General features: G+C 33.7%; 1 protein-coding gene, 2 long non-coding RNA genes and 1 pseudogene across 6 annotated transcripts; 2 read left to right on the top strand and 2 right to left on the bottom strand.

Moving 5' to 3' along the window:
- Positions 1-5,647: 5,647 nt before the first annotated feature.
- On the bottom strand, positions 5,648-10,637 carry LOC117133645 (annotated as a pseudogene).
- Positions 10,638-10,814: 177 nt separating this feature from the next.
- LOC103872173 lies at positions 10,815-22,077 on the bottom strand. Of its 2 annotated transcripts, none has more exons than XR_004457472.1 (4): positions 19,369-22,077; positions 19,162-19,232; positions 16,206-19,076; positions 10,815-12,396 (listed from the first exon to the last, which is right to left on the bottom strand). It is a non-coding gene; the product is annotated as an uncharacterized LOC103872173 (long non-coding RNA). The 2 variants fall into 2 exon arrangements; XR_633662.2 differs by lacking the exon at positions 10,815-12,396 and having other exon boundaries at positions 17,601-19,076; positions 19,369-19,479; positions 19,984-20,307.
- On the top strand, positions 12,395-18,164 carry LOC117133596. The gene is made up of 2 exons (XR_004457473.1): positions 12,395-15,370; positions 15,486-18,164. It is a non-coding gene; the product is annotated as an uncharacterized LOC117133596 (long non-coding RNA).
- A 1,702-nt stretch (positions 22,078-23,779) lies between the features above and the next one.
- Positions 23,780-27,716, top strand: LOC103872172. Of its 3 annotated transcripts, none has more exons than XM_033290144.1 (4): positions 23,780-24,021; positions 24,133-24,245; positions 24,556-24,682; positions 24,769-27,716. In XM_033290144.1, the coding sequence occupies exon 4, from the start codon at positions 26,576-26,578 to the stop codon at positions 27,407-27,409; it is 834 nt and encodes a 277-aa protein (XP_033146035.1). In that variant the 5' UTR covers positions 23,780-24,021; positions 24,133-24,245; positions 24,556-24,682; positions 24,769-26,575; the 3' UTR covers positions 27,410-27,716. The 3 variants fall into 3 exon arrangements, with proteins under 3 accessions (XP_033146035.1, XP_033146036.1, XP_033146037.1); XM_033290145.1 differs by having other exon boundaries at positions 24,623-24,682; XM_033290146.1 differs by lacking the exon at positions 24,556-24,682.
- The last annotated feature ends 104 nt before the right edge of the window (positions 27,717-27,820 follow it).

The following is a 27,820-nucleotide window of genomic DNA, read 5'->3' on the forward strand; positions in this document are numbered from 1 at the left end:
GCCCCAAACACATCCTGAAATTCTCGAACCAACGGTATACCCTCTGGGTCACAGGCCCCTACAACCTCATCAGTGTAAATGGTAGCCAAAAAGGCCTCACAACCATTTCCAAGCATCTGTTCTACTTGGACTGCTGAAACCACCAAACTACAAGAGGTTGGCTTGATTCCTTGGTACTTGATCGGGGGTCCAAACTCGTTCTCAAGTTGCACCCTTCCCCGGTGACAATCTAGAGTTGCCCGATACTTTCCCAACCAGTCCATGCCCAAGATCACTTCATGATGCTTGAGGGGGACAACAATCAGATCTATAGGCATCGGCCTATCCAAGATCACCACAGGGATGTCCTTAACCAGACCGAGTGAGTTCATAACTTGCCCTCCGGCCGCACTCACTCGTTCAGGACCATCCCATGTTCCATACTGGAACAAACCTTTTCCTATCATACTTGGACTCACAAAACTATGTGTAGCTCCAGTATCAAATAATGTGTGTGTTTCCACACCACCAATACTTAAGGTCCCTACACAAGACCCATCAAAGTATATCTATCCATCCTAGGTTCCATACCATGCAATTCTACTGGAATTGTAAAAGTAGTAGTCTAGAGTGTTACCAGTGATCGCTTGAAAGGCCGAGCCCCATCCACATCCTTGGATAGCTCATACACACGAGGTGTTGAGGTCTGGCCTCGTCCCTGGACTGGCCTGCTAGCCTCCCCACGTCCCTTACTTTGGTTGCCTTGCAACTTAGGGCAGTCCCTGCGGTAGTGGCCCTTCTGGCCGCAGTGGTGACAGGTCCTGGACTCACCCAACGGACTTGGACAATCCTTGGCTGAGTGATCCATCTTACCACATCGAGTGCAGGCACCCATGGCCTTCCAGCACTCTCCACCGTGGTATCGTCCACACTTAGGGCACTCTGACCTACCACTTGAGGTTTTACCCTCCTCGGTCGAGTCCCTCTTCCTCTTCTTGTCACCACTCTGACCCGAGGATACCACCACACTCTTCAGCTTCTGCTTACCCTCCTCGGTGAGGTTGGTCTCCAGCAAGGCCATCCTCTCAACCAACTCAGAAACCGTGTGGAACTTACAAACAGAACAGTAGGTTCGAAGTTCCACCCTTAGGCCTCGGATGAACCTTCGGACTTGAACCTTCTCATCCTCCAGTTCTCTTCCCACATACCTTCTGAGTCGGTTGAACTCTTCTTCATACTCACGAACAGTCCTCCGTCCCTGAGTCAAGTCCAGGAACTTGGACTCCAAACGATCCCACGCCTCAGCAGGAAAGTACTTATGGTTGAACTCAACCTCAAAGTCAGCAAAATGCTCAATGGTGCCATTGGTACGCTTGTCCAAAGCTAACCACCAGTTATGTGCATCTCCCTCCAGGAAGTGTACTGCTATGTCCTTCTGGTAGTCCTCAGGACAACGTGTGGACTTGAAGTTCCGAACCAACCTGGTTCTCCACTCGTCCGCCTCCATAGGATCAACACTTCCAGCAAAGTGTTTGGTTCCCAACTTGGAGATATGCTCCAGCACCTTCAGGTAGTCCATACCATGCACTGGCCTGACCGGTGGGTCTATCTCAATCACCTCAGCCACACGTCCAGCACCAACATCAGTCACTCCAGCAGAAACCCGGACCGGGGGATTAGCCTGTCCCACGGACGAGTTCACCAATGGTGTGAACGCCTGTGTCAAGGAGGCTATCTGAGCTCCCATGACCTGCATAGCCTCCACCAAACCCCTAATGGTCGGCTCAATGACCTCCTCGGCACCAGTGTCCCGAACATTGTTTGCATCAACATTCTGGCCACTCCCAGCACCAACGTTGGACGACCCAGTATCGTCTCCATGAACTTGCTCTTGTTGCTCGTCCACATTAGTTTCATTAACCTCAGTAGGAAGAGTTGGACCCACTGGAAGTCCGGTGGCATTATCCACCTGCTCCACCAGAGCCGGTAGCACTGTGGTTGGAATGGTTCCAGCTGGTAACACTCCGGTCTGTTCAGCACCATCCTGCCCCACTGCTCCAGACGCCCCAGTTGCCTCCTTTCCTTTCCGAGATTTATACCTTCTTGTACCCTTAGGAGTTCCAAACACAAACAAAAGGTTAGTCCACAACTGAACACACAAACCTCAATCACTCCTAAGTTAATCAGTAGAAAAGATTACTTAGAACTCAACTATCTCACCATGAGTCCAAACGGCCAAGTGTGTGGTGAACCAATAACCCAACAAATCCTAGAATCAACCTGGCTCTGATACCAACTTGTAAGACCCGATCCTGGATTCCTCAATCCAACCAGACCGCGGCCTCACCAAACAATGCAACCAGTTCCATCTTTTATTTTCAAGTTCAAGTGTTAAATAATTCTAAGTCTTTTTCAGAGTTTTGAGGTTCCAACATTCACACTTAAACAATCAAGCAATAACTAATGCAAATAGATATTTCATAGATATTAACCAAGGTTCATTCATCATTCATCATCCTAATAAATAGATTACACACTAGAATCGCATAAGTTCACAAGTTGCACAATAGGCTACAATAATCACACAATTTTCAGAATCAACCCAATCACCACACATCTTCCCATGGCCGCGGTCCTCATGGTGCTTTTCCCTTACCACGGTCCATTTCTGGTCCTGGATCCAACACAAACAAACACACAATCACAAGGTTAGATTACAAAACAAGAATCAAATCACATTGCATGGTCGGATCCAATTAGTCAAGAACAATCATCAAAAATGTCAAATCTGACCCCTCTAAAAAGAGATCCAAATACCAAATAAAATTCATGAAAACTCATGATAATTCAGAAGAAAAATATTCCCATAATCAGATTCAAAAGAATCGGCTCAGATCATAGTGATCTCGGCCATGAACAGCCCACACAAGAACAAGGGACTTTCATGGGAATTTGATCAGGCCAAGGCCTTAGGATCAATGAATCCTTTCATGTAACATCATAAAACATTCCATAGCACAACATATATGACGAAACAGAGTAGAAGAAGTCAGAGTAAGGAGTGGCTAATCGATCCAAACCGGCCAGGCTCACACGGCCATCATCCGCGGCCTTGTCCGGTTACTCTTGGCCACACCTCTCACCTTAGGAGTTCGGTCTCCAGGGGCGACTTCCTTCTCTTTCTCCTTTGCCTTCTCCTTGTCTTTCTGCCTCAAATCCATCCTCTTGATCACACGCCCAAACACACCAGGAACACTCAAGAACAATCTCTTGGATCAAGTCGGCCGATCCAAAGTTTCTGTCTCTCTTTCTCTCTTGAATTTTCTCTGTGTTTCTCTCTGTGTGGAATGAGTAAAAACCGACCAGAATGATCAGAAATGAGAGAGAGAGGACGATTTAAACTGTCCCCAACCGCCTGGGCGAACAGTTACCAAAATCCCATCCATTCTTCCCAAAACCGTCCCATAACCGTCCCATAACCGCCCCTTGGCGGTTTCTCCCCTTTTCTTCCTTTGGCAAATCGATCACTGAGCCTCAGCTCACACTCTGGGAGCTTGCCCGCTCCCTGTCCCAAGCCTAAGACCCATTTGGTCGAACCGTCCTGCACCCGGACCATCGGCTCGCCCAGTAACTGTCCCGGACTCGCCCACACTGATCCGAACCAGAACGCACCGTTCACCGGATTGAGCTGACCTCCAGCTGTTCCCAGCTGAGTGAGCTAGTCCACCAGCTCCTGTGAGCTGAACAGATCATGGTGAACTGAATACCAGCTGAACCGAGCTGATTGAACTCAAACCAACACTCGTCCAGCTGCCTAAACAATCACCCAGCTCCTTTACCCTTGTTTCCATCGTATCCTGGTTAAGTCTCAGCTGACTGATGCCCTTAACCTTCATTCAGGGCCATGATACGCTTGTCTCAAGGTCTAATGACCTGACTGGTGCGTCTCCCCGCACCATGGCCCGTCCGGCCGATCCTATCTAGGATCGGGGACATGACAGAACCTCTACCAAATATGATCTTACTTCTTAATATGTATCCAAAATACTTTAAGATATTATTGAACTTTTAAAATAATTATCTGTTACATGAAGGTTGATGGTGGAATGTGGTGGTTGATGATTGAAGTTTTAGATTTTGGTTTTGTTTTTATTGAATAATGTTTCTCATTTCATGAGAACTTATTTTTTGTTTTATGATTTCATTTATATGGTTTTCTTTATATCACTAACTATGTTTATCTTTCGCTTGATTTTGAATGATCACGTTTGATGTTTTTTCTTATTTTTGAATCGATTTTACTTATGTTTTGGCTATTAAAATATGTATAAATCATGTATTTTAAATCCGAAGAACCGATTTTATTTATGTTTTAGTTACAAAATAGGTACAAATCAGGTATTTTTAAACCGAAGAACCGATTGGGACCCGAATCCAAAAGTACAATGGGTTATACCGGTTCTTTGAAGATTCACTAACCCCGATCCGAACCCGATAGACCCCGAACCGGTCCCGAACCAAACTTTTATATAACCCGAATGGAGTTGATTTTGATAAACCCGAAAAACTGAAACCCGAATGGATAAAACCGAAACCTGATTGGGACCCCAAATGTCCATGCCTAGTTAAAACTCAACAACCCCGCGCTTTCGCGGGGGCTACGCCACTAGTTACCTATAATAACACACATTTCTTATGTAATGACTAGAATAACATACAAAAATTAAAAAAAGAAATAAAAGGTAATATAAAGACTAAAATATCCAATCAATTAGTTGAATTAAATTTAAAATTAAAAACACACTAAAAGGTAACAACTAAAAAAACATTCTTAAACAAAGATGAAAAAAATCCCCTCCCCCTTTTGGAAAGTCCTTTCCCGACTCTAAAGGTGGACACTTTACCTGATATCCGAAGCTGTACCCGAACCCGATACGAAAAACCGAAGTAGAAAAATACCCGAACTGGTATTAAGTTAGGAGAGATTGGATATCCGAACCCGAACGTGTAATATCCAAACCCGAATGTTTATCCGAAGATAACCGAGCATATATATATATACTTACCTTTATATTTCTAGTTTACATCACTCATTTTTTTTTAAATATTTATATTGATGTTACAAATACTTTAAGATCATAAGTATATATATATATATATATATATAATTATGGAGAAAATGATTTGATATTCATTTAAAATGCATGTCAAACTTTTTGTTTCATGTATTAACAAAAGTAACATTCAAAATTTATAAACAATACCCAAATTAATATCTATTTGTTTTTGAAATATTATCTTCAAACCTATTAATCATTCAATCTATACAAAATAAAAAAATCAGTTAAGTGAAATCTATAATTTTAAATACAAGAAACTTAGAAAATGAAATTTTTTTTTTCTTTTAAAATCTAAATATCCGAACCCGATTCTAAATAACTGAACCCGAACTAAAAATACCCGAACCTGACCCGAAGTACAGAAATACCCGAACAGGTTCTCTATTCCTATACTGAAATACCCGAAAATCCGGAATACCCGACCCGAACCCGAACAGATATCCAAACGCCCACACCTACCCGACTCATGAACCCTAAATCTCTTGATTCCACTATTTTCGAATCTCTTGCGTTTTGACTCGATTTCACCGAGAATTGATCATGTTCTTACCCTTTTCTACCACCAAAATCTTCGATTCACAAGGGAAGAGAATTTGAGTCCCAGAAATCCGACGAACCCTTGATCCTCTTTCTGAAATTTTGGGCAACCCTAAATCACAAGGTGATCTTGTCCTGTTTGAGTTTTATCTTCGCATGGATATTCACGGTAGCTTTCTCGGAAGCTTTTGCCTTTATATTGCCTTGGATCTCTTCATCACCTATGCCTTACGCTTCATACCCATTGATGACCATTGGATTATTTGTGTCGCCTGTGGTTTTGGGGTCAATAAGTGGTCAGCACCCGGCCTTTGGTTTCCTTCGGAAGAAACCATCGAACTGAAATTTTAACAATATGGAATTCTAACCATTAGTTTCCTTCTGGCTTTTGAAACTTATTATAAACTTGGATCAACTTACGTGTTTGGCTCGTTCCTCCTGCATTTGCATGTACGCCAATCATATGATTTTACAGGTAAACACTAAACTATGAGATGCTTGATACATATATATGAACAGTAAAATAATAGTATGATAGTATCTTTGCTAGCTGTGTTCCCGATATGATGGAATGTTACTGAAGTGAATCCATGTGGCGGTAATTAGTTTGTAGCTCGCAGCTGTGCAATCCTCGCAAACATGGTCGATCATAGAAAATAAAGTTAGAACGATGTTGCTGTGATGAATGATTCTTGTGTGATTGGTTGCTTGATGCTTGAGATGATTTTTGAATGAAAGCTAAGTTGCTAAAAAGAAGTGAACACTTAAGGTGATAGACGTTACAATTGGTATTACAACATTACACACATTTTTACTTTGCAACTCTGTGTTTATCTGTTAAACAATTTGCTTTAGTTGCTTTCAACTCCAACAATTATTATGCGTTAACCAGAGATTTTACCGCGCTACGCGCGGCGTGTTTGTCTACAAAATTAGTGTTTAAAAGATGTATGTATTAAATATTCTATAAAAATTACAAATGCATGTTAAATTTTTATTATATAATGAATATATTTTGTGATTAATTATTTTTCATAATTTTTAACCGCACAAATTCAATAATCACAATATATTTATTCAAAATTTATAATTTACAATTACTACCTGATAAAAATATATTGAAAATGTAAAAAACAAATAATATATATATATATATATATATCTTTTTAATATTTTTTCTGCAAAACATTGATAATTTTGAAATAGAGAGAGTGTTACTTAAACATCAGAGTTTAAAATAAGTGCTTTTGTTTTGTGGTATATTATATCATTTATTTGTTTTGATATGGTATTTCAATTTTAAAATTTGTTTGGTATTTATTATTTCATAAATATATTAAAAAAACAAAATGCATCAATTGGTGATGCTCTAACCTAAATTGACCTTTACACAAACTTATTTGGTATAACATTATAAATAAAGATGAAAAATCTAATAGTATGTACATAATAGACAGAGGTAACAATTCAAAAAAAAATCTTTGTAATGTATTTTTTTTTAGATTCAAAAGTTTCTTCTATATATTCAAAAGTTTATATTGTTTTAAAAAGTTTTTTTCTAGGTACAGTGTCCTAGTCGAGTTTAAATATATTGACAGTTTGGGAAAATTGTTTTACTATTTTTATTTATTTTAATAGTATTTTATTTTCTTATAATAGTTAATTCTTCTATATATGTGAATTTCAATCTACTAAAGACACGTTTACACAAAACTATGAAAAAACAAATTAAGTGGAGACATGTTCATATAAATACGTATAACACAATCTATTCATAAAACTAAAATCTCTACGAAAGACACATATATTCATCTTCTTCTGAAAAAACATGATTTTGGAAAAGTGTTTCATAATCCAAGCTCCTCCAGTTTCCTCTGACGTCCCTACGAAGACACCTTGTCCTAGGTTTGAGTATATGCCCTGCTGGTCCATCAATCTTCACGACTCTGACACGATAAGACATTTTTTTCAGTTTGTTGAATTAAATATAAAGCATTATAACCTTCAGCTCAACAAAGTAAACTACCCACCTATGAGTCTCTTCAGTTAAAGAAGGAAGCAGAGATAATAGGTTAGAGGGAACAACATTTCCATGGACTCTTAGCACTGCTCCCCAACCATATCTACAGTTCCCTGTTTCCATTTATGTAAAAAAAAAAATAGGCGTGGCTGAAACATCTTCTCTTGACAGCATGAATGATTTGGGAAGCCCAAATGAGAATAAGGAAACGTTAAAACACCAAAAGAGAATCTTTCCTAAGTACGCTTATATGAAACAAACTTAAAACTATACCTCTTTGATGTAGAGTTTGGACCAAGGCTCCCACATCTCGGGAATCTACTGTCCAACATATGAATCGAATATTTGTATGCGGTGAGCTACGTGCTCAACTTTGTACACAACATACTCTGTGATGAATTTGGTTATATTAGATAATAGAGCTCACAGTATATTTGGTGCAGTGTCCAGGCGCTCCAACAAAACCCAATACCACAGCACGTTCCTCGACCCCTTGTCTCAGAATCTTGAGTCTCCAACGAACTGAAGTTTCTCAAGATCAATAGGATGCAATCTCTTTAAATATTCTTCAGGTCCGATGGGAGACTGGATCACATGGCCTTTTAACTTCTTCATTGTGAAACAGGACACCGAAGGCAGATAAAGGCCAGAGAAGACAAATGGCATCGTCTGGTATGAACGGTAGCCAAGGCTGCAAAGATCAGTTTTGTCTGAAGGAAAGGTGTTTCTGAGCGAGCTTATGGTAAACAGCCGTCTACCTTCCTGCTTGTGCCTTTAGCAGTGTTAACCAACGGTGGATCTATTAATAATGTAAGAAAATTATCTGAGGGTACAGATTCTTTGATCTCTTTGTGATCTTTAGCGAACTGACCTAGTGCTGGAAACGTTGTCACTAATTTCACATTCCCAACAGAGAAAGAAGCACTTTTCAAAAAAATAAAAAATAAAAAAAAAAAGCAAAGAGAAATTGGATTGCAAGAGATACATACCAGAAGAGAAGGAAGAACAATCTACGACGAACTTCCAACTTCCAAGAAGCGTTATTGAATTTTCTTGGGTGACAAATTAATCCACGTTGATGGGACTGGATCGAAACCCTTTACCTTATGTGTAACATACTAAAATATGGACGAACTGTGAGCACTATATACCAGAAGGAGCAGTTTCCGATTAGATTAGCAATAAAAATAACTCAAATCGTTGTAGGTTACTGTTCTCATACCTAGGCCTCGGCGTTTGGTGGACCGTTCGGTTTCAGTCCGGATAATTCGGATTTTCGGATTTCGGTGTTATGCTCTGAAGTACCATTCGGGTTTTACTAATTATCGGATCGGTTTCGATTCGGTTCCTTTCGGGTTCGGTTCGGATCGGATGTAACCAATGTTTAAAATCGTCCAAAAATATTTTTTTTTTAAACCTTAAAAATTGACAATTTTTTTCAAAATATATAAATTGTTTACAAATCTAATTAAAAATTAGTTAAACTATCTAAATTAACTAAAAAGTATTCAAAATAAAAATTAAAACAAACTAAAAAAATATTTTGAATATCCTAAAATATCTAAATCATCTTAAATATATAAAAACTTTAACATATTTAGCTTATTTCGGATATCTTCGGATCCTAGTTCGGATGTCGGTTCGGTTCGGATTATAACCAAACACCAAAGTACTAAGCTCATAAGTCCCGTTCGGATATTTTTGTATAACAGTTCGGATTCGGTTTCGGTTTTTCCGGTTCGGGTCTAGGTAGGTACTTCGGATTGAGTTAAAAACGCCCAGGCCTACTCATACCTGTTCACAATCATAAGCAGCACCAGAGAAATTAAACTTCCCATGTAGTTGTGTTTCTTGCTTTCAGACGGAAATGGAGCGCTTTAGTTTATATTGTTTTCTTATAATAGTTAATTCTTCAATCCACCAAAGAGGGAATGATACTGTTGCAGATTAAGAAAATCTCACAGAATGAGAGACAATAGAGAAGATGGAGGAGGAGGAGGAGAAGCGGATGATTTACGGATTAGTCGATTTAGGATTTGTGGGATGAATTGAATTAGGAAGAGGAACAGTGGGAGGTGAAACGAAATCATTATGAAAGGATTTAAGAACAAAAGTAAAGGATCGAGATTGGATCGTGATTAATTCAGAGAAGAAACAATAATTTGCAGGGAGTGGAAGCGCCCGAATTGATCACACGTTAATGTCGAAGAACGTTAAGGTTAGAGATGTGGCTTTTAGATGGGCCAGTAATGAAAATAATGACCCACATGAATGGTCTGTTTAATAACTGGTTGACAGAAGCTTACGTGACATGTTAAAATGAAATTCTCTCATTGGTCGATTTAATTGGCTGATGTGTACACCTTTTCTGTTGAGTATATTTAACTTTTAGTATTGTTAGATTAGCTCTAATTGCTTTTTTTTTTATGATGTGACACAGCCTTTGACTTCTTCTTTCTTTCACTAACTCATTCTCCTGCAGTCAAAATTAAGATTTTTTTTGGGGACAACAGTCAAAATTAAGATACAATTCTAAAAATTCTCAACAACTCAAGTGGTTAAGATCGTTTAAGCTGTGTGCATCAATCCTTGTTGCAAAATAACAAATAGAATAAATAACTTAATTATATCGGACATTCCTCTAATAATCAACAAGAACTTGATCATTACAAGAAAACAAACCATGCAACCATTTTTTATAAAGACCTTATTGATTTTTAGCAACAAAAAAAAAGACGTTATTAATTAAGAAGCAAATAAGAAACCTATGCTTTTGTACAAGTGTATTGAACAATAAACTTAATATCTTTATTGCAGTGACTCGTACCAAACATCTCGTCATTATCCATAATCACACACCTGTGTTTTCCAAGACAATTCTGCACAAATTATACTTCACATCAATATTCATTGAAATATTTATTGTTCATTAATCCACAAAACGTATAGTTAATTTTGCTAACCTTCTTTACGACATCCATGGTAGCCTTTGCGCCACAATTTCCGTGTCTATAGTGTTCACACTTACCGGAAGGATTTCCATAATCAGCAAAATTGATTCTTGTAAAAATATCTTTAGATTCTTTACAAGAAAGCACCCATGGATCTTGGAGATTAGATTCTGTACACATAATATATTGCTTGCCCATGTCCGTACCATAGTCAGTGGAAGAAGATCGAGAATTGGTAATTTCGATTTTGCTGCCTCTTGCATCATTAGAAATATTTAAATTGGAAGCTAAACCAAACACATAGGAATAAGATATAACTAGAAGCGAGATGTAGCCTCGACGACGGCTATGTGAAGCATCCATTTTGTTGTCTTCGTAATCAAAAGTAACAAAACTGTATTAAGCACTATTTATGAATGTAGTTATATATAGTTAACTTGAATTAATTTGCAACGGCAAATTCGTGTGTTGGTGTGGCCACGCAAATTTTTCTCAGTTTGTAGTTATATTTTTCAGTTCTCTTTTTTTCTTTGTTTTCGGAGGTAGGGAATAACGTTGCTTTGACTTTTCCCCGATGACTTAGTATAGTAATAGATTTTTATTTTGAGTGAACAATATATTAGGTCCATTTTAAATTTATAAAATCACATTTAAAAAGCATGTATGTTTAATAAAAGTCAAAATTTTGAAACTGAAATTTAATTCTAGAAACTAGTTAACATAATTTTTTAATTCAAATAATATCTTCTACTTGTAGATATAATACATATATAAACCCTAATTTGGTAATTTTGCACTTACTAGTCTGGGTTGGTGAAAATCACAATTTTTAAATAATTGTGAGAATAAAAATTTGTGAACTGTGGTGACAAAATGGTCATTGTACTACAGGTTTGGTGCTCTAGAACCACACATAACAAATGTATATGATGAGGTAAATAACACAAAAAACGTAATTTCCTAAAAAAAAATATATATATTCCTTTTAAACATAAAGGTGAACTTCATATCTAATCAAATGCAAAAAAAAAACCTAAAAAGATGGTAAAATTATTATTTAACCTTTATGATCAAACAAAAAAAACCAGAAAGTTATTTTATGATTATGTCCTTCGGAAGTCTAAATGTATTAGAAAGAAGTTTACAAGTATGTAGACTTATTTTGTATTCTACATCATAATTTGATCTAATGTATAAAAATATTTGTTTGGTAAATTACCAAAATGCCACATTCCTAGTACCACATTTAATATTGTGTAGTTTATATTTTGTATATTTCAATATTTGATACAATAACTGAGAGTTTTTTATTATCAATCAAACATTTAGGGTTTCATATTTTTGATTTAGGGTAAAGTAGACTTACAATAAAGTCTATTTCATTTTAGACAGTTTTTAGTCTACTATAATTGATTATTACAAAAATATCATTCTTTTTAAAATTAAATTTAGATCTTTATGAATAAAAATGTGAAATCATATATTATAACTATTAAAAGTTAAAGAAAGAAAATCAGTGAATCATATATTATTATTAAAAAAAATATAAGAAAAAAGAACAAAAAAAATAAAAATAATTGTAGACTTACAAAGAAGTCTACGCACTGGTAGCATTTAAACCTAACCGGATTTAACCAAGTTAATTTTAACCTACCGAATTTAAACCAAACTTTTTAATCTAACCAGAAAACTTACACATTCTATGAATACAATGTTATTTACCTAATTAAACAAAATTTATATTGAGCGATTTGCAATTAAAATATAGAAAGATTTAATACTTCGCGCCCTTGTTCTAAAAATCGGCCGCCTAGCCGATTAATTGGGCGAGTAATCGTAAAGCAGAAGGTAACCGTGGCGAAATGGTTCAAATCGTTTCATTCTACGCTCGTCCTTTTAATAAGCAAAATCGCTTGGCCCAAACACGTTACTTCTTCATGTATATAATTTAGTTTGGCCCAAATTTTTGTTAAACACATATATTTGCCATCGTCCAATCTCCAAACCAACTATTAAGTATTAATTTAACCCAATCATCTCCCAAACTTTATTCCCTACAAGATATGAACTCGTTGCATTGCAACGGGTTTTGTTTGATTTTTAATTTAATCAAAATCCATTTTATGATTGTTTTTGGCTATGTTGTTTGAAATTTAATTTATAATTAAAACTCGTTTTCATACATAAGTTCAAACTAATATTTGTATTTTATAACCATGGTGCAAATATGAATTGTTATGAACTTTGTACTTAGGATTAGAGAAAATATTATACATAAACGTTTAAACTGAACACAACCCAAAATAAAAAATTGAATGAAAAAGTAAAAAGAAATGAAAGTCAAATACATCAATCAAGTCAAAACATTATACATGTTCTTATGTACTAAACTAATGTTTTATTAAATAAGTTTTTAAAATTTTATTTTGTTAGGATTTTTTTTAAAAAGGAAAAAATTCTATTTTATAAATCTCCTTTTTATTTGCAATTAAAAAAATAAAACAAAACTAATATTAAATACTCTTTTACAAAAAATTTAAATATTTTAGAAAACATAACCTATTACAATGATCTTCTCTTTAGCATTTTGGAAAAAACAAATTGCTATCGAATAATTATTTTTAGTTATTAATAAATAATTCTAAAATTAATATTTTTTACGATTCGTATCAATACTAGTTTTATTGATTAAATAATATTTAGTATCATGTTCATCCTCAAATACTCTCTTAAAAATAATATCAAATAAATGTTTACGATTCTCTTTTGGTTAGAACTTAAAAATATGATACAAATTTCTTTTGGTAAGGATTTGTTTTATAAAAAAAAAAAGAAAACAACTATCAAATATTATTTTACAGTTTTTTTGGGGTTTTAGAAAAGGAAATTCATATTACATATCTTTTACAATTATATTCTGTATAGGATTTAAAAAAATAAAATTTCTATCAAATAATTATTTCAAGTTAATATTAACTATTTTTAAATGTTGCCATTTTAAACATTCATTTTTTTTTTCAATATCACTAATATTTTTACATTTTTTTGTTAATTAAATATTTGTCACTATCATGTTTTCATCATTAATTGTTTTGAGTAAAAATTACTATTAAATAAAATTTTCAATTTTCTCTTTCAATATTTTTTTTAAAAAATAATAATAATTGGTTAGATCTCTTTTATTTAAGATATTAGGAAAAGAAGAAGTTATTTTCACGTAATGACAATTTTTATTGACACATTCACAATCTAATTTGTTTAATTGACACAATGTCACAAATCACAATCATATAAGGTAAAATATTTGAAGTTAATTTTGGTTTATATTTTGTAACACAAAATTATAAAAAAGTAAAGTTAGTTAATTATAAGAAAAATAAGATTATTTTATATTTTCATTTTATTTAGACTTTTAAAAAGGAAAATAATTATTTTATAATTAGTTTTTTCTTTTAGATTTTTATACAACTATTTTATTTTTAAAAGAAAAAGTTCTGTTTAATTATTTATATATTTTGTTTTATACATACAAACGCATATTCATCATATTCACACATACTCATGTACGACAACAACTTCAAAATTAAAAGTTATGTTATCATCATAAGATGTAATAAGGATAATAAAAAAATAAATTGTATCAAGAAATTAAAAGAAAATATTCAGGTAATACTTTTCTTGTAAATACTATTGTGTATTGTAAAAATAATATGTCGAGCTTAACCTAAATATATATGTGAAATAAATATTATACAATTAATATATATATGTGGTCATAGTTTTTAATATACAATTATTTATTAAAAAGGAAAGTTAGTTACTTATAAGAAAATAATAAGAGTACTTTTACTATTTTCTTTTAATTATGCTTTAAAAAGCTAATATTATTTATTTTAAAGTTAGTTTTTCTTCATGTTTTTATTAAATAATTTATTATATTTCTAGGATTTTTTGTTTCTTAAACGTTAATATTTATTTTTTATAATTCTCTATCTTTAGTATCTTTTAAAAAAACATTATAATAAAAATAATAATAATAAGACTATTAACTAATATTTATAATTAACTTTGAAGGAAAATCCTTTTTATTATTAGGAAGAAATATTCATAGATATTGTTTTATTTAAAATTTTAAACTAATAATAACTTCAATATTTCACTTGATATGATTGCAACATGTGTCAATTAAAAAGATTAAATTTTGAAATGTGTTTAATAAAAAGAAGCCACTTTTAAAGTGTGTTTAACATCTTATGCAATTATCTTTTGATTAGGATTTAAAAAAGGATAATTACTATTAAGAAATATTATTTTATTATTTTAGTGTATACATTTTTGATTATGAGATAGTTTAACACATATCACATTTTTAAATATATAACTAACATGTGTCACAATCATGTTAATTAGCAATTTTGAAGAATCAAGCTCAATATAATCTTTTATAATTATATTTCCATTAAAGTTTTAGAAAAGGAAAATTATATTAAATAAATTGCTTTCAAATCTTTTTTTCAGGATTTTGAAAAAGGAAAATTTCTAAAAGCATTACTACTAAATATTTTTTAAAGATTATTTTTAAAAGTAGTTTATATACATGTGTTTAAATAATTTTTAAAAGTAGTTTTTTTAATTCGTTTTAATTATCTTATTATATATTTTTAACATTATATATTTAAACACATGTCCCAATATTCAGAAAGAAAATTACTATCAAATAATATTTTGCAATTATCTTTTGATTAAGATTTTACAAAAGGAAAGTTAATATTAAATAATATTTAGAATTACTGACACATGTCCCAATATTCAGAAAGAAAATTACTATCAAATAATATTTTGCAATTATCTTTTGATTAAGATTTTACAAAAGGAAAGTTACTATTAAATAATATTTAGAATTACTTTTAATAAAATTCATTTTTGTTAATATCTTAGTATATATATTTTTAATTATGAGATTGATTAACACATGTCACAATCTTAAAATATATAATTGTCATGTGTCGCGATCATGTTAATTAGCAACTTTGAAAAACCAAGCTTTATAAATAATATTTAGAATTACTAACACATGTCCCAATATTCAGAAAGAAAATTACTATCAAATAATATTTTGCAATTATCTTTTGATTAAGATTTTACAAAAGGAAAGTTACTATTAAATAATATTTAGAATTACTTTTAATAAAATTCATTTTTGTTAATATCTTAGTATATATATTTTTAATTATGAGATTGATTAACACATGTCACAATCTTAAAATATATAATTGTCTTGTGTCGCGATCATGTTAATTAGCAACTTTGAAAAACCAAGCTTTATATAATAAGATACAAAAAATTCTCCATTTTCTTTGAAACCCTGACTTTGAAAACTAACAAAATCTCATTGGAACATATATTATATATGTTTGATGTGTAACTGTAACATGTATTATACATAAATACATATAAATGAAGTATTATACATGTAAAAATACCAAAAATTCCGCCTCGTGTACTTCCCGATTTTTTCCCGCTTTTTTGATAACTCGCTAGGCCCGGGTGCGCCGCACGCGTTATGCCTACCGAGTTTCCGAACAAGGCTCCGCTCACATGAAAAAACCGGTGGTCCAAACGCTAGGCCCAACTTCTGCCAGTGAGAAAATTCTTTGATGCCCCTATACCTTATATACCTTATTTCTTTAACAAGTGGGGGTTGCGTAATGATTACATTCATGTAATCATGAGTCTTTATACACACAACCGTTTGAATTTGTGTAGTCTCTCTCTCTCTCTCACGCTCATTCTATTATTTATTTTTAATACATTCTTGTTTATCTCTTTCTTCTTTGCATGTTCAATTCTCAGCTTTTTTTTTGTAAAAAAAAATTAAATTCAATCCAAAAACTTTTGTCTCTCCTCAAAGTGTGTCCACATTCGTAGTACGAAAACTTGTTTTTTCTAATGGATCACATGCATGAAGGACATGTTAGTTTTGAATGTGGTTGCACGGCGGCGCGTGTGTGGACTCGTCTTTGGAAAAAGCGGGTGAGCCATTTATGTTTCCGCAGGCAAGGGCTGTTCCCAAGAGAAACAATCAAGGATCGCTTTCCCGTTGTCTCTTCCACTGCTCTCCATCAGATTTTTTTAGGTTTATAGTAAAACAAAGCTCTTTCTCACTTCATGCTCCAAAAAATGTTAACTTTCTAACCATCACCATCCATCGCGCCTCCGCTGCATTACCGTGGCCAAGTACCATCTCCGGTGGGTCAGTTCAGAAGACAGAGTTGGTTAAGGGTAAAGTACTCGAGTCGTGTTCTTCTTCTTAGTTGTTACCGTAGTTACTGAAAAAAAATTTCACTTTTCTTTAATGATGTAATTTGTGAAATTACTGGTTAATGGATTTTACTTATCATTTTTTGCTATAGTTAGCCGGTTACAAAAACACACATGAAATATCATAATACCAAATGCAATATATTTATTTGGCTACATTGTATACCTAACTTATAATGTATACCGGTTATCTCAAGTAGTTGCTAGTTATTTAAGTTAGTAGTCGGTTATTTTTGTCTCCAATAATATAACACATATGTGTCTCTATTGATATATCTATAAACATACAATTATTCAGTTATTTCTAATAGTTTCTGGTTATTTAAATTAGTAGTCGGTTAATTCTAATAGTTGATGGTTATTTAAATTAGTGGTCAGTTATCTTTTATTTGTAATAATATAACATGTATTTGTCTCTATTGATATGAGACATGTGTATTTATAATGGTTGTAGTTATCTAATGGTTGTTAGTTATTATCTGGTTATCTCAGATAACATACGTATTGGATGGTCACTATTAAATTATACTTGAATGACATAACATGTATGTTTCACAGAATCATGTTGTTCATATCCAATAAGTTAGGTAGTATATACTAATTATCTGGATATCAATACTCTTAGCTAGTGTTCATTTCTTCACTCAAATAAAAAATACATTTAGCGCAATATAGTTATCCGGCTATAATCATATATCAAATAAAAAATTAATTACTTTTCCGATTATAGTTATTCGGCTACATATAGTTTCTCGACTATAGTTATCCGTCCACATATGTTTTTCGATATAGTAAACAGCCAGACCATTAGTCCGTCGTCGTCTCCGGGAACCTCCTTTCTTATCTTCTTCTTCTTTTTCATCCTCTCTCATCTTTTTATTTTTTTTCTCTCCTCTTTTTCTTCTTCCTCCTATATAGCATCCTATATCATTCCTCACCAGACTGAAATGAAGGCGAGCTGTTGCAAACGCGAGGTGACGGTGTGACGGTGAGCCTGAGCTGAGGAGAGGTAATTATATTGTGATAGCGAGCTTGAGCAGATGTAATGGTGTGATGGCGTGACGGTGAGATGGTGCGACGGTGTGACGGCAATAGCAAAGAAGGGAACTTGAAAAATTTGAAGAGAAAAAGAGAGGTGAGATTAAGAGACATAGAAAATTTAAGAAACTTTAAAGAAAGAGATAAAATGAGAGAGGTGGGATCTGTGGACATAGGAGAAAGAGATAAGAGAGGAGAAAAGAAAGATGAGGGAGGAGAGATGGGATAGAAGGGAGATAAGCTTTAGGTTGTAGTATTCGAAGAATATGGGTAGACGAGTGATTAAAAAAACACATAAGCAGAAAAAGGAAAAGTACATACATGCAAATTATGTAGTTATATTTGTATATGAACTGTAATTTCTCTTTTGTTAACTTACTCAGAATACATGACATTACGTGTGGACATTATAACCCGAACCTGAACCAAAGTAAGCGGTTCGGTTCGGGCTGTGATAAATATCTGATCGGTTATCATTTTTACCATTTTCAAATAACCAAACCCGATATGTTATTACCGGATAACCGAACCCACCCGAACGTAACCAAAACTATATTAACCTAAGACTACCTCCAACTTAGAGCACCATTAACCCTAGCACCCCTAATGGGGTGCTTAATCACTTTTTTAATAATAAATGGGTGATAAACACTTTTTTTAAGCAACCTCTAAATTTTGTCCTCCAATGCAAGTATCTTATTTAGGGGTTCTTAAAAAAAAATTAAACATTGTTTTATTTAAGATAAAATTTATTTATTATATAAAACATATTAAAAGATCAAAAAAAAATTAAGAAACACTTTGGTTTGTAAAATCTATTGCCATCATCAGAAAGTAAGCCAACATTGTTTGAAACATCCTATAAGAGTAAACCAAGAAGAAGACGTTCAAGAGTAAACCAAGCTACACATACCTTTCATCCACAGATAAACAAGTTGATTTAGTCATGCTTCTTGAACCCAAACCTTCCACTTGGAATTCGACTGAGAAAGCCAGTATCCATCTTCTTATAGTGACTGTGAAACTTCATGAGCAGAGAATCAACAAAACCACCAACTTCGTCTTCATATTTCTCATACAGAACCGGCATTGTGTGAGCTCCCACAAACCCTTCACACATACAAAATGCATCACCCCTTAGGAAAAAAAATCTTATAAACTCAAATTCTCAATCTTTCTAAAGAATCTCACTCACCAATATACAAAACAGTTAGGAAGTTGCAATCTGTAAGGGATCATTGCGGCTAGCCATAGTTCAATCGCAGCCTGAAAATTATGTTAATGCAGAACTGATTAAAGTGCCATGAACATTAAAAGAACAGCTAGAACCAAACAAACATTTGAAGGCATTCACCAGATTATAGTAAAGGAAGAAGAATCCAAAATGTAAAAAAGACTTAACCTTTCCTTTGAGAATACAGAGGAGGGCCTCCCATACGCTGGACGAAGAACTCATACTGGTTCTGGATGACAAACTGTGGAGGTGGAATAACCTTCTGTCGAAGCTAATCTCCTGAAATTTACAAGAACAAATTCAACTTAAAACCCGGAAAAGTTACATGACATAACAAATTAAAACTTCAATGGGCTGGAGACACCACAAAGTTATTGCATTCTCCTGAAAATTGAACCTAAGAACTATAAAACAGAGCAGAATAGTACACAATCAAGTGAAGTCTTAACAAACTGAGGCTAGAACCCATATAAATGACGAGACAGAGCATATTAAAACATCAATGAAGACATAACTAAGTTACTGTCTTTCCTGAAACCCATTAGCGAGCTTGAAAACCAAAACCACAATAGAGAAATGAGCCTAAATGCTACGAAACAGAACAGATTAATCCACAATCAAGTAAAGTCTCAGCAAACTAAACCATCAATAAAGACACCAAGAAAGATTAAAACTTTACAGAAGATATGAACAAAGCTACTGTATTTCATGAAACCCATAAGCGAGCTTGAAAGTCAAACACCACTAGAACAAATAAAATAGAAAGACCATAGAGAGGGTTACTGTGGGAGGTGAAGGAACCCCCCATGGCCATAAGAGAAGTTAATCGACCCAGCTTGAAGAGAGTGAGCAGGCGCGAAGATAAAATAGGGTTTATGGTGGCCATTTTTGTCCGTTTCAAGCAAGTGGAGAGGAAGAGAAGAAGATTGTGGCCATCGTTACGAAGCATTGACGGCGGTGAGAAGGAGAAAACGGGAGAGGATGGAAGACGACACGTGTATCAAGAGCCGGTGCTTCTTCCTCTTAATTAAGCTCCGCTGCTTAAGGTAATTGTGATTTTTCTTTTTTTTTAATTACAAAAAAACCTAAGCACCCCACTTAAAACCTCCCGTTAATGCTGCTCTTAGAGGCTTAAAGGGGTTCTTAAAAAAACCAAAATAAATAAATAAAAAAAGGAAAAATCAAGAGAACCCGTGTCTAACTAAGGGGTTTTGGAACCACTAAGCACCCCATACATGCCCTCTTTCTATTGGCCGTCTCTCTCTTCGTCGGTTTTGTTTTTCTGTCTGAGAACTCGTTGTCATCGTTTCTCTCCTTCTCCAAATCTGTCCGTGAAATCACCTTGAAGCCTCATCACCGTCTCTGTTTCTTTCCGATGACTTTTGTCTGATTACTAAACTATTTTTCCAGGTGAAGCATGGTCTTGGGGTCGAGGAAATTGTCAACCATGTCATGAACTCGTGGGAACAAGCAACCGGGAACTCGTGAATAAAACTCTTAATTACTTATCTCGAACTCGGTTTATGTTATGAAGCTTATGTATCTGTTTGTTGTTGTTGTACTCAAAAGACAGTAAGAGAAATAAGTGTTTTAGAGCATGTGAGACTCATTACATTGTGGTTTTATCACGTTCTTTAGAATTTTTTAGTCTTTTCTTCTGATCTGGGTTTTCTTCTCTCTGTTAACTTTAGCTGTTTGGTTGCAGAAACTCTATATTGCTTAATGTTGAGTTTGGAGGTTATTGGTTAATGGTTAATGCTTCTGCTTTTGCTGTCTCTATATTGCTTAATGTTGAGTTTGGATGTTATTGGTTAATGGTAAATGCTTCTGTTGTTGTCTTGGTCTGCCCCTGCAAGCAAGCAAATGTGTGTTTGAAGTCTTTGTTGTCGTCTTGGTTTGTTGTCTTTGTGTCTGATCTTTTTTTTTGCAGGTGGAAGAAGAATACATGTGAGACAAGAATACATGAGAATAGACACAAGAAGATATGGGAGTAGATACAAGAAGACATGTAACTACTGATCAGTACTCTGATTTGTTTGAAATTCGAATCATGCACAACACCTTTGTGAAACTGTATATCGTAAGTTGTGATTGCATTATATTACACTTGTGACACAAGAAATAAATGTATATATCCGAACCTTAATCATTATGAATGCAAATACTAGTCTTCCAGTAATGCAAATACAAGTCTACATATGTGATTACACAAGAAGACACTTGTGATTCAAATACAAGTACAAACAATTTTCGCACAACCGGAATCAAACCAAAGTTCACAAGTGGATTTCACGTTTCGTACATATATGCCTTCAAATCTCGGCAATATGATGAGCATTCAGAAACGAGTTCGTGATAAAACAATACATCAACAATTGAAAGGTAATTTGGTTGTGAATATATGACAAAATTTTGGAACAAATCAAGATTTCAACTAATCAGTTTTTTTTTGTTTACAATTTGTATTTGTATTTTTAATAAGTTTTTATGTATTTTTTTATTTAAATTTTTATGTTCTTTCATGTTATGAAATCCAATCATCTCTATTATTAAAAGAGAAGTACCCATTAGAAAATACCCCTTAGTTTTTAAAGTTAATTACACTTCTATGCCACTAAAAATTAAATTGAATTTTCTATTTTAATGCTTGCCTTTTTCAGTTATATTAATGTGTTTTCCTTATTCAAATATAAACTTAATGTCATTAAATGAACCTACTTATTTTAATGCTTGTCTTTTCCAGTTAAATTAATGAGTTTTCTTTAATCAAATTTAAACTTAATATCATTAAATGAACCTAAAATACATCATATTTAACATAGCTTATTACGGACGAGTACAGCCCAATAATGAACTTGAATTTTATTTTTACGAAAACGTGAATCACTTGACATATGTAATATTAAAATATATTAACTACAATATAAAAAATGCATATAACCTAACTATACTTTAGTTTGAAATGATCATGCTCAAGTTTTATATAGTCAACTTACATCATGCATCTATCGATGTACAATATTCAAACCACCTATAGTTTTCGTTTTCTTTATATGATGTATCAACCAACCAATCATCCTATTGATTTTCTAAGCTTTATAAAAAAAATCAATAAACACAAACTCAAAATCCAATATCTTTTATTAATCAAAACATAATATCTTCAATGTCGTATCTTTAATGTACCTATTAAATATAGAAACTGTAACCATAATTACACTAATTATAAGAATAGATTTGATTCCAACCAATTGATCTATTACTTTGGTAACTGATTTGCTTGTAGAAGAGAAAACAATAAATTTAAAATTTGTAAGAATATAAAGATATAGAGGTTCCAAACAATTGCATATATTTGTGTATGATTTTCGCATAATAAGCTTCAAATTGAACATTGAAAAAGATAGAGAGATTTTTTTTAATCAATTAGCGACACAAAACTTAAACAAAACGAAGAGTTAAAGGTAATTTTTTTTTGTTACACTTCCCAGAAAAAACGGTTACAATATGGGCTTTCATAATACGGCCTTTTAACAGATTAATGTTATGGACATTTAATAATTATCTTGAGGGAAAAAATACTAGAAATAATTTATTATTAATAAAATTATCAAATTATTTACAATTTGATGACTAATTCATCGCCCTTTTTATATGTTAAATTTTTCATAGAAGTTTAAAAATCAATGTATTTCCTTTAAACATGTATAACTGATTTATAATCTTTTATGTCATACTAAGTCATAATATAATATTTCTTCATATTTTACATTAATAACCATTGTTTTTATATATCGTCTACAATTCTCTAATTACGTCTATTTGTTCAATTTTTTATATGATATTGAATATTCGTCGTAAATAGATGGCTTAAGATGCCAAAAAATATTTAGTTGGTGAATATAATACATCAAATATTACAAATGCATCATTTAGTTAAATAAATAACCAAAAACCGAAAATTCATACCCGCGCTGGCGCGCGGGTCAGGGTCTAGTTCAACTTAAAAAAAAATTAGACTAAGAAAGGTTCTAAACCTTTAAATCACTAAATTAATTACTAAAAAATAGAGCCCTAACCTTTTATCCCCTTTCCCGAAATCTGCCGAGTCATTTAGTGTACATGATATTTGAGATTCCCAGCCCATTGATTTTCCTTAACCACTCATATTTCCTTTCTTAAAATCATCAAATCTGGAAACCCTATATACTCTGCCCTTTTCAACAAGAAGGCAATCACATGTAAATTTCAACTTATTTTTTAATTTATCTGTTTGATAAAGTTTTTTTTCGAAAACCGTTAAACATAATTGGATAATCTGGATCAAAAAAATCTATATATATAAAAGAGGGTTTACTCTCTCTCTTGGAAACGCCATGTCAGCGCCAAGTCAGAAAGTCGAGTCCTATAGTCTCTACACGTGTCCTCTTTCTAAACTCTCCGTTTCATTTAAATCAGAGCGTGATCGTATGGGCTTTACATGTTAACGGACCGTAATCTTATTCTATTAGCCCAGACCGACAAGGTGAACAGGTATGAATATCCAAACGCAACGTTTTTGCTATTAGAGTTACACCCATCTCACATTCGCCGTTGCAGACGAAAGCTCGATCTTGGGTTCCGACTGTGATGTTTCACCTTCTTCTTTATCATTCCGTTAGATACACGATCCTGCTCATCTTCCCGATTGAGAGAAACTGGAAACGTTTTCTGGTTACGCTCAAACGAAGAGTCGTCTACAACTGAGGCATCAACTATTGCGGTCTATCATTCATTGCTTTCCCATTTACTGCGATCATCATAATCTTCAGCTATAAAAAAGTATGTTTTCCCCCATGAAATTCATCCGTTCTTTCTTCTCATTCATAGGCTTTTTAAGAAATATATACCTTTGAAAATGGCTAACTCCTCTGTCCTCCTTGCCGATTGAAGGCCGGCGGTTGTCCCTCCACCGTCGATGTCCGCCTCCTTAGTTTTTGGGAAATCAGGAATGTGAAGTGCGGCGGCGAGCTGATGGGGTTGACATGCTCCTCCTTGAAGCTCAGGTAAATCCACCGTCAAAATCATTATGTATTTGGGAGATGATAATTGTTTTGTTTGTTGATTCTGTTTCATGTATTGATTATTATACTTTTAAACCTAACTTTTCTTTTAATGGAGATCCATTTGTTCATGTCTTCATTATCAAAAAAAAAAATTCCATAAGCTTCTGTTATCTTAAAATAATTGGACAATGATTATTGTTTTGTCTGTTGATTCTGTTTCGCTTTATTTGTAATTTGTAAATTCATTATCAAGATTTTAATCCAAACATTCAGTTTAAGTGGGATCCTTTGTTTATTTCTTGATTATCAGAAAATCTTCCCCCAAGTTTTTTAATATAGTTGATGATGAAATTGGCGATCTTTATATGTCTTAAAAGTTAAAACATTATTTTGAGGAGTTAGAGGAAGAGTCCCCAAAGGATAACTCCGTCGTAGTGGTATGTTACTTCTGCCACACCTATTATACTATAACATTTCAAGAAATGATTTTTATAATTCTGAAATTGATTTATCTTGATGGCAGTATGTGTTACTTGACGAGCTTCGCCGTAACCAACGAAGTTGAAAACACTGACTCTGACCTGACGTTAGGGTGACGACCATTCGCATTGACAAGAAGGTTTTCACCGTCAAATAAACACCAGTCATTGACTTACCGATAGATATTGAAGCTGAGATGAGAAGCTGAAGGCTTGAACTTAGGCAAAACATGGACATGTACAGCTCAGCGTCGAAAGAAGCACTTAATACAAAAGGGCGGTTAGAAATATAGGTGTCAAGCAGGGATAGTTGATGATGAGCAATCTGCTCCTTTTAAAACTTTATGACTCCCATGTTTCTCTTGAAAAATTAGCATAAGCTGTGGAGAATGTAAGAAGCTCGAATATTTAAGGAAGCTAGGAGTGCTGAAGCGACAGTCCTGGCTATATTCCAAAGATGGAGAAGGCCAAGTCTAGAGCTACAATGGAAGCAAGTGAGAAAGCGCAGATTATGGTGGAACTAGAAGGAAGCAAGCTGAAATGAAAAAAGAAGAAGGGAATCGCACAAGAAATACGGTTGTTTAATTCTTTCGTACATAACGATGTCTGGTACAAAAGATAAACTTGATCACAATCCTACTGCCATTAGTCTTGAAACCAGATGCTGCTCAAGACATCCTCACACGGTTCTTTGCTTTTGTATGTGTCCTTCGCTTTTGTATGTGTCCTGCATATGGTTATTTGGTGTATGAGTTCATAGAAAATGGAAAATGGGAGCTTAGAGGAAAGGCTTTCAAAATAAATTACTTTACCTGAAATACACGATACAATTACAAATAATTAAAATAATATCAGATAAAACTCACACAACGTAAAACATTTTCCATAACATATCTTCTCGACAAATGACACCTGCTAACCTAATAAAAACAATCAGAGCGTTGACTCATTTGAAAAGAAATTCTTCCAAGCACACCTCTTATTAGCACACCTCTTATTTAGTATATAAACAATTAGATCTAATGACAAATACTAAAAATAATGTTATACTATTAATAAAGCTGAATCCTTTATTTTCCTGAGGAAATTTCATCAAGAGAAGTTTTCTAAAAATTTAACACTATAATTTGTAAAAGTTTATTAAGTATTCCACATTAAACCAAATTTATAGATAAAATATATAATTATCCAAAAAAAATTGATCAATTTTTTTTTTAAAATCTAACAGAACATTTGACATCAATCTAAAATAATATTTTGGCACATAATTAATCCGAGATTTTTGTACTAAAATCTAAATTTGCTTATTATCAAAACTATTACTACAGTAGAATAACCAAATAAATATGTAAAACTATTATATATTCATAAACATTTCTTCAATATTAAGATAAACATAATCTATTATAAGAATAACGAAACATACACAATGAAAACTAATATTACCTTAAATTAAAGTAAGCTAAACATTTTGAAATATTCGTTGACATTAATTATATATTTACTAAACATTTTTAAATATTCGTTGTTTAAATTTTATATTTGCAAAAGAGGTGAATCTAAGTTGAAAAAGGAATTAAAAAAGGAAATATATTCAAAAATAACAAATTCAGCTTAATGAAAATCAAACACAAGCCTAATTAGAAAAGGATCCGAGAGATCTTTGAAAAAAAGAAAAAGAAAACATACATATCATATCACAAACGGGATTATAATTAAATAAAGTGGTAAGTAAAATCCTTAAGCTGTAAGAATTAGGTTCCGTAAAAGGTGTTATAAAAAGATAGTTAGGGTCTTGTGTTTTCTTACTCAAATACTCATCATCAAAGTTCTCTGATAATTCTATTAATAATGGCGACAACCACAAGAATGTTCTGCTTCGTGCTCGTGATGGTTCTAATGGGATGTTGTTGCTCGGCAAAAATCTACAAAGTGGGAGACTCGAAGGGATGGACGACAGCGAAGCACGGTAGCTATTATGAATGGGCCAAGCGTAAGGAATTCCAAGTGGGGGATTCTCTGATGTTTGAATACGATGGCAACGTCAACGACGTCACTCAAGTTTCCACTCGTTTGGAATACCAATTCTGCAACTCCCTTTCTCCTAAAGCTGTCTACAACACAGGGCACGATCTCGTGACTCTCACGGAACAAGGTTATCACTTCTTCATCACCTCAAATCGTTCTCAATGCGTAGCCGGACAGAAACTCGTCGTTTTTGTCGTCCATGACCATCCTATGATTCCTCCACCACCGAGAAAGATCCTTCCATTTGGAAAAGATTACAAGGTCGGTGACTCCAACGAATGGAGGGTTCCTGAAGAGAGTGACTTCTATTCCAAGTGGAGTGAGGAGAAACAGTTTCATGTGGGAGACAATCTTCTTTTCTACTACAACGACCAAGTCGATGACGTCCTAGAAATCAACAGTGATCTTGAGTTCAAATCTTGCGACACTACTTCTCCTGTTGCCGTGCACAATGCGGGACAAGATCTCATAAGGCTAACGAAACCAGGAATCCGCTATTTTATTACCTCAAAGATTGGTCATTGTGAGGCTGGGCTTAAGCTTCGAGTTGTGGTGCGACCACTATCCAAAAGTGTTCCGAAGAAGATGCAGTTTTCACCTTTCGACCGTCTCATCAAGTGGCTACACGATTCCTTCACACCCCACCCCCATCACTAAGATTTCGTTTCTTTTTTTGTTTTGTTTTGTTTGAGCTTAGCTTCGTAGTATTTTTTTTTCTCACTCGTTTTTGTTCTTTATTTTATTTTCCAAATAGTGTGGGTTTCTACTTATTCCTATCGTTGTGGAGAGACTTAATTCAATAAAAATAATTTTCCTTAACCCTAGCTGTATACACATAATAGACTCAATCACTCCACCTCCATGGAAAATAAAGAAATTGAACAAAGACGAGAGAAAACAAAAACAATACGGAAATATCCTAGAATAGCACTAAAAAGTTTATGTCACAAATATAGATTCTAATGAACAAAATGACCAAAATATTTTATTAAAGAGATAAATATACGTTTATATTCTAGGGTTAACTAATCCAAATTTGAAGGCTTAGAGTTAAGGGGTAGAAATTTG

This window comes from Brassica rapa, chromosome A04 (assembly GCF_000309985.2).
Source record: "Brassica rapa cultivar Chiifu-401-42 chromosome A04, CAAS_Brap_v3.01, whole genome shotgun sequence".
NCBI classification, from domain to species: domain Eukaryota; kingdom Viridiplantae; phylum Streptophyta; class Magnoliopsida; order Brassicales; family Brassicaceae; genus Brassica; species Brassica rapa.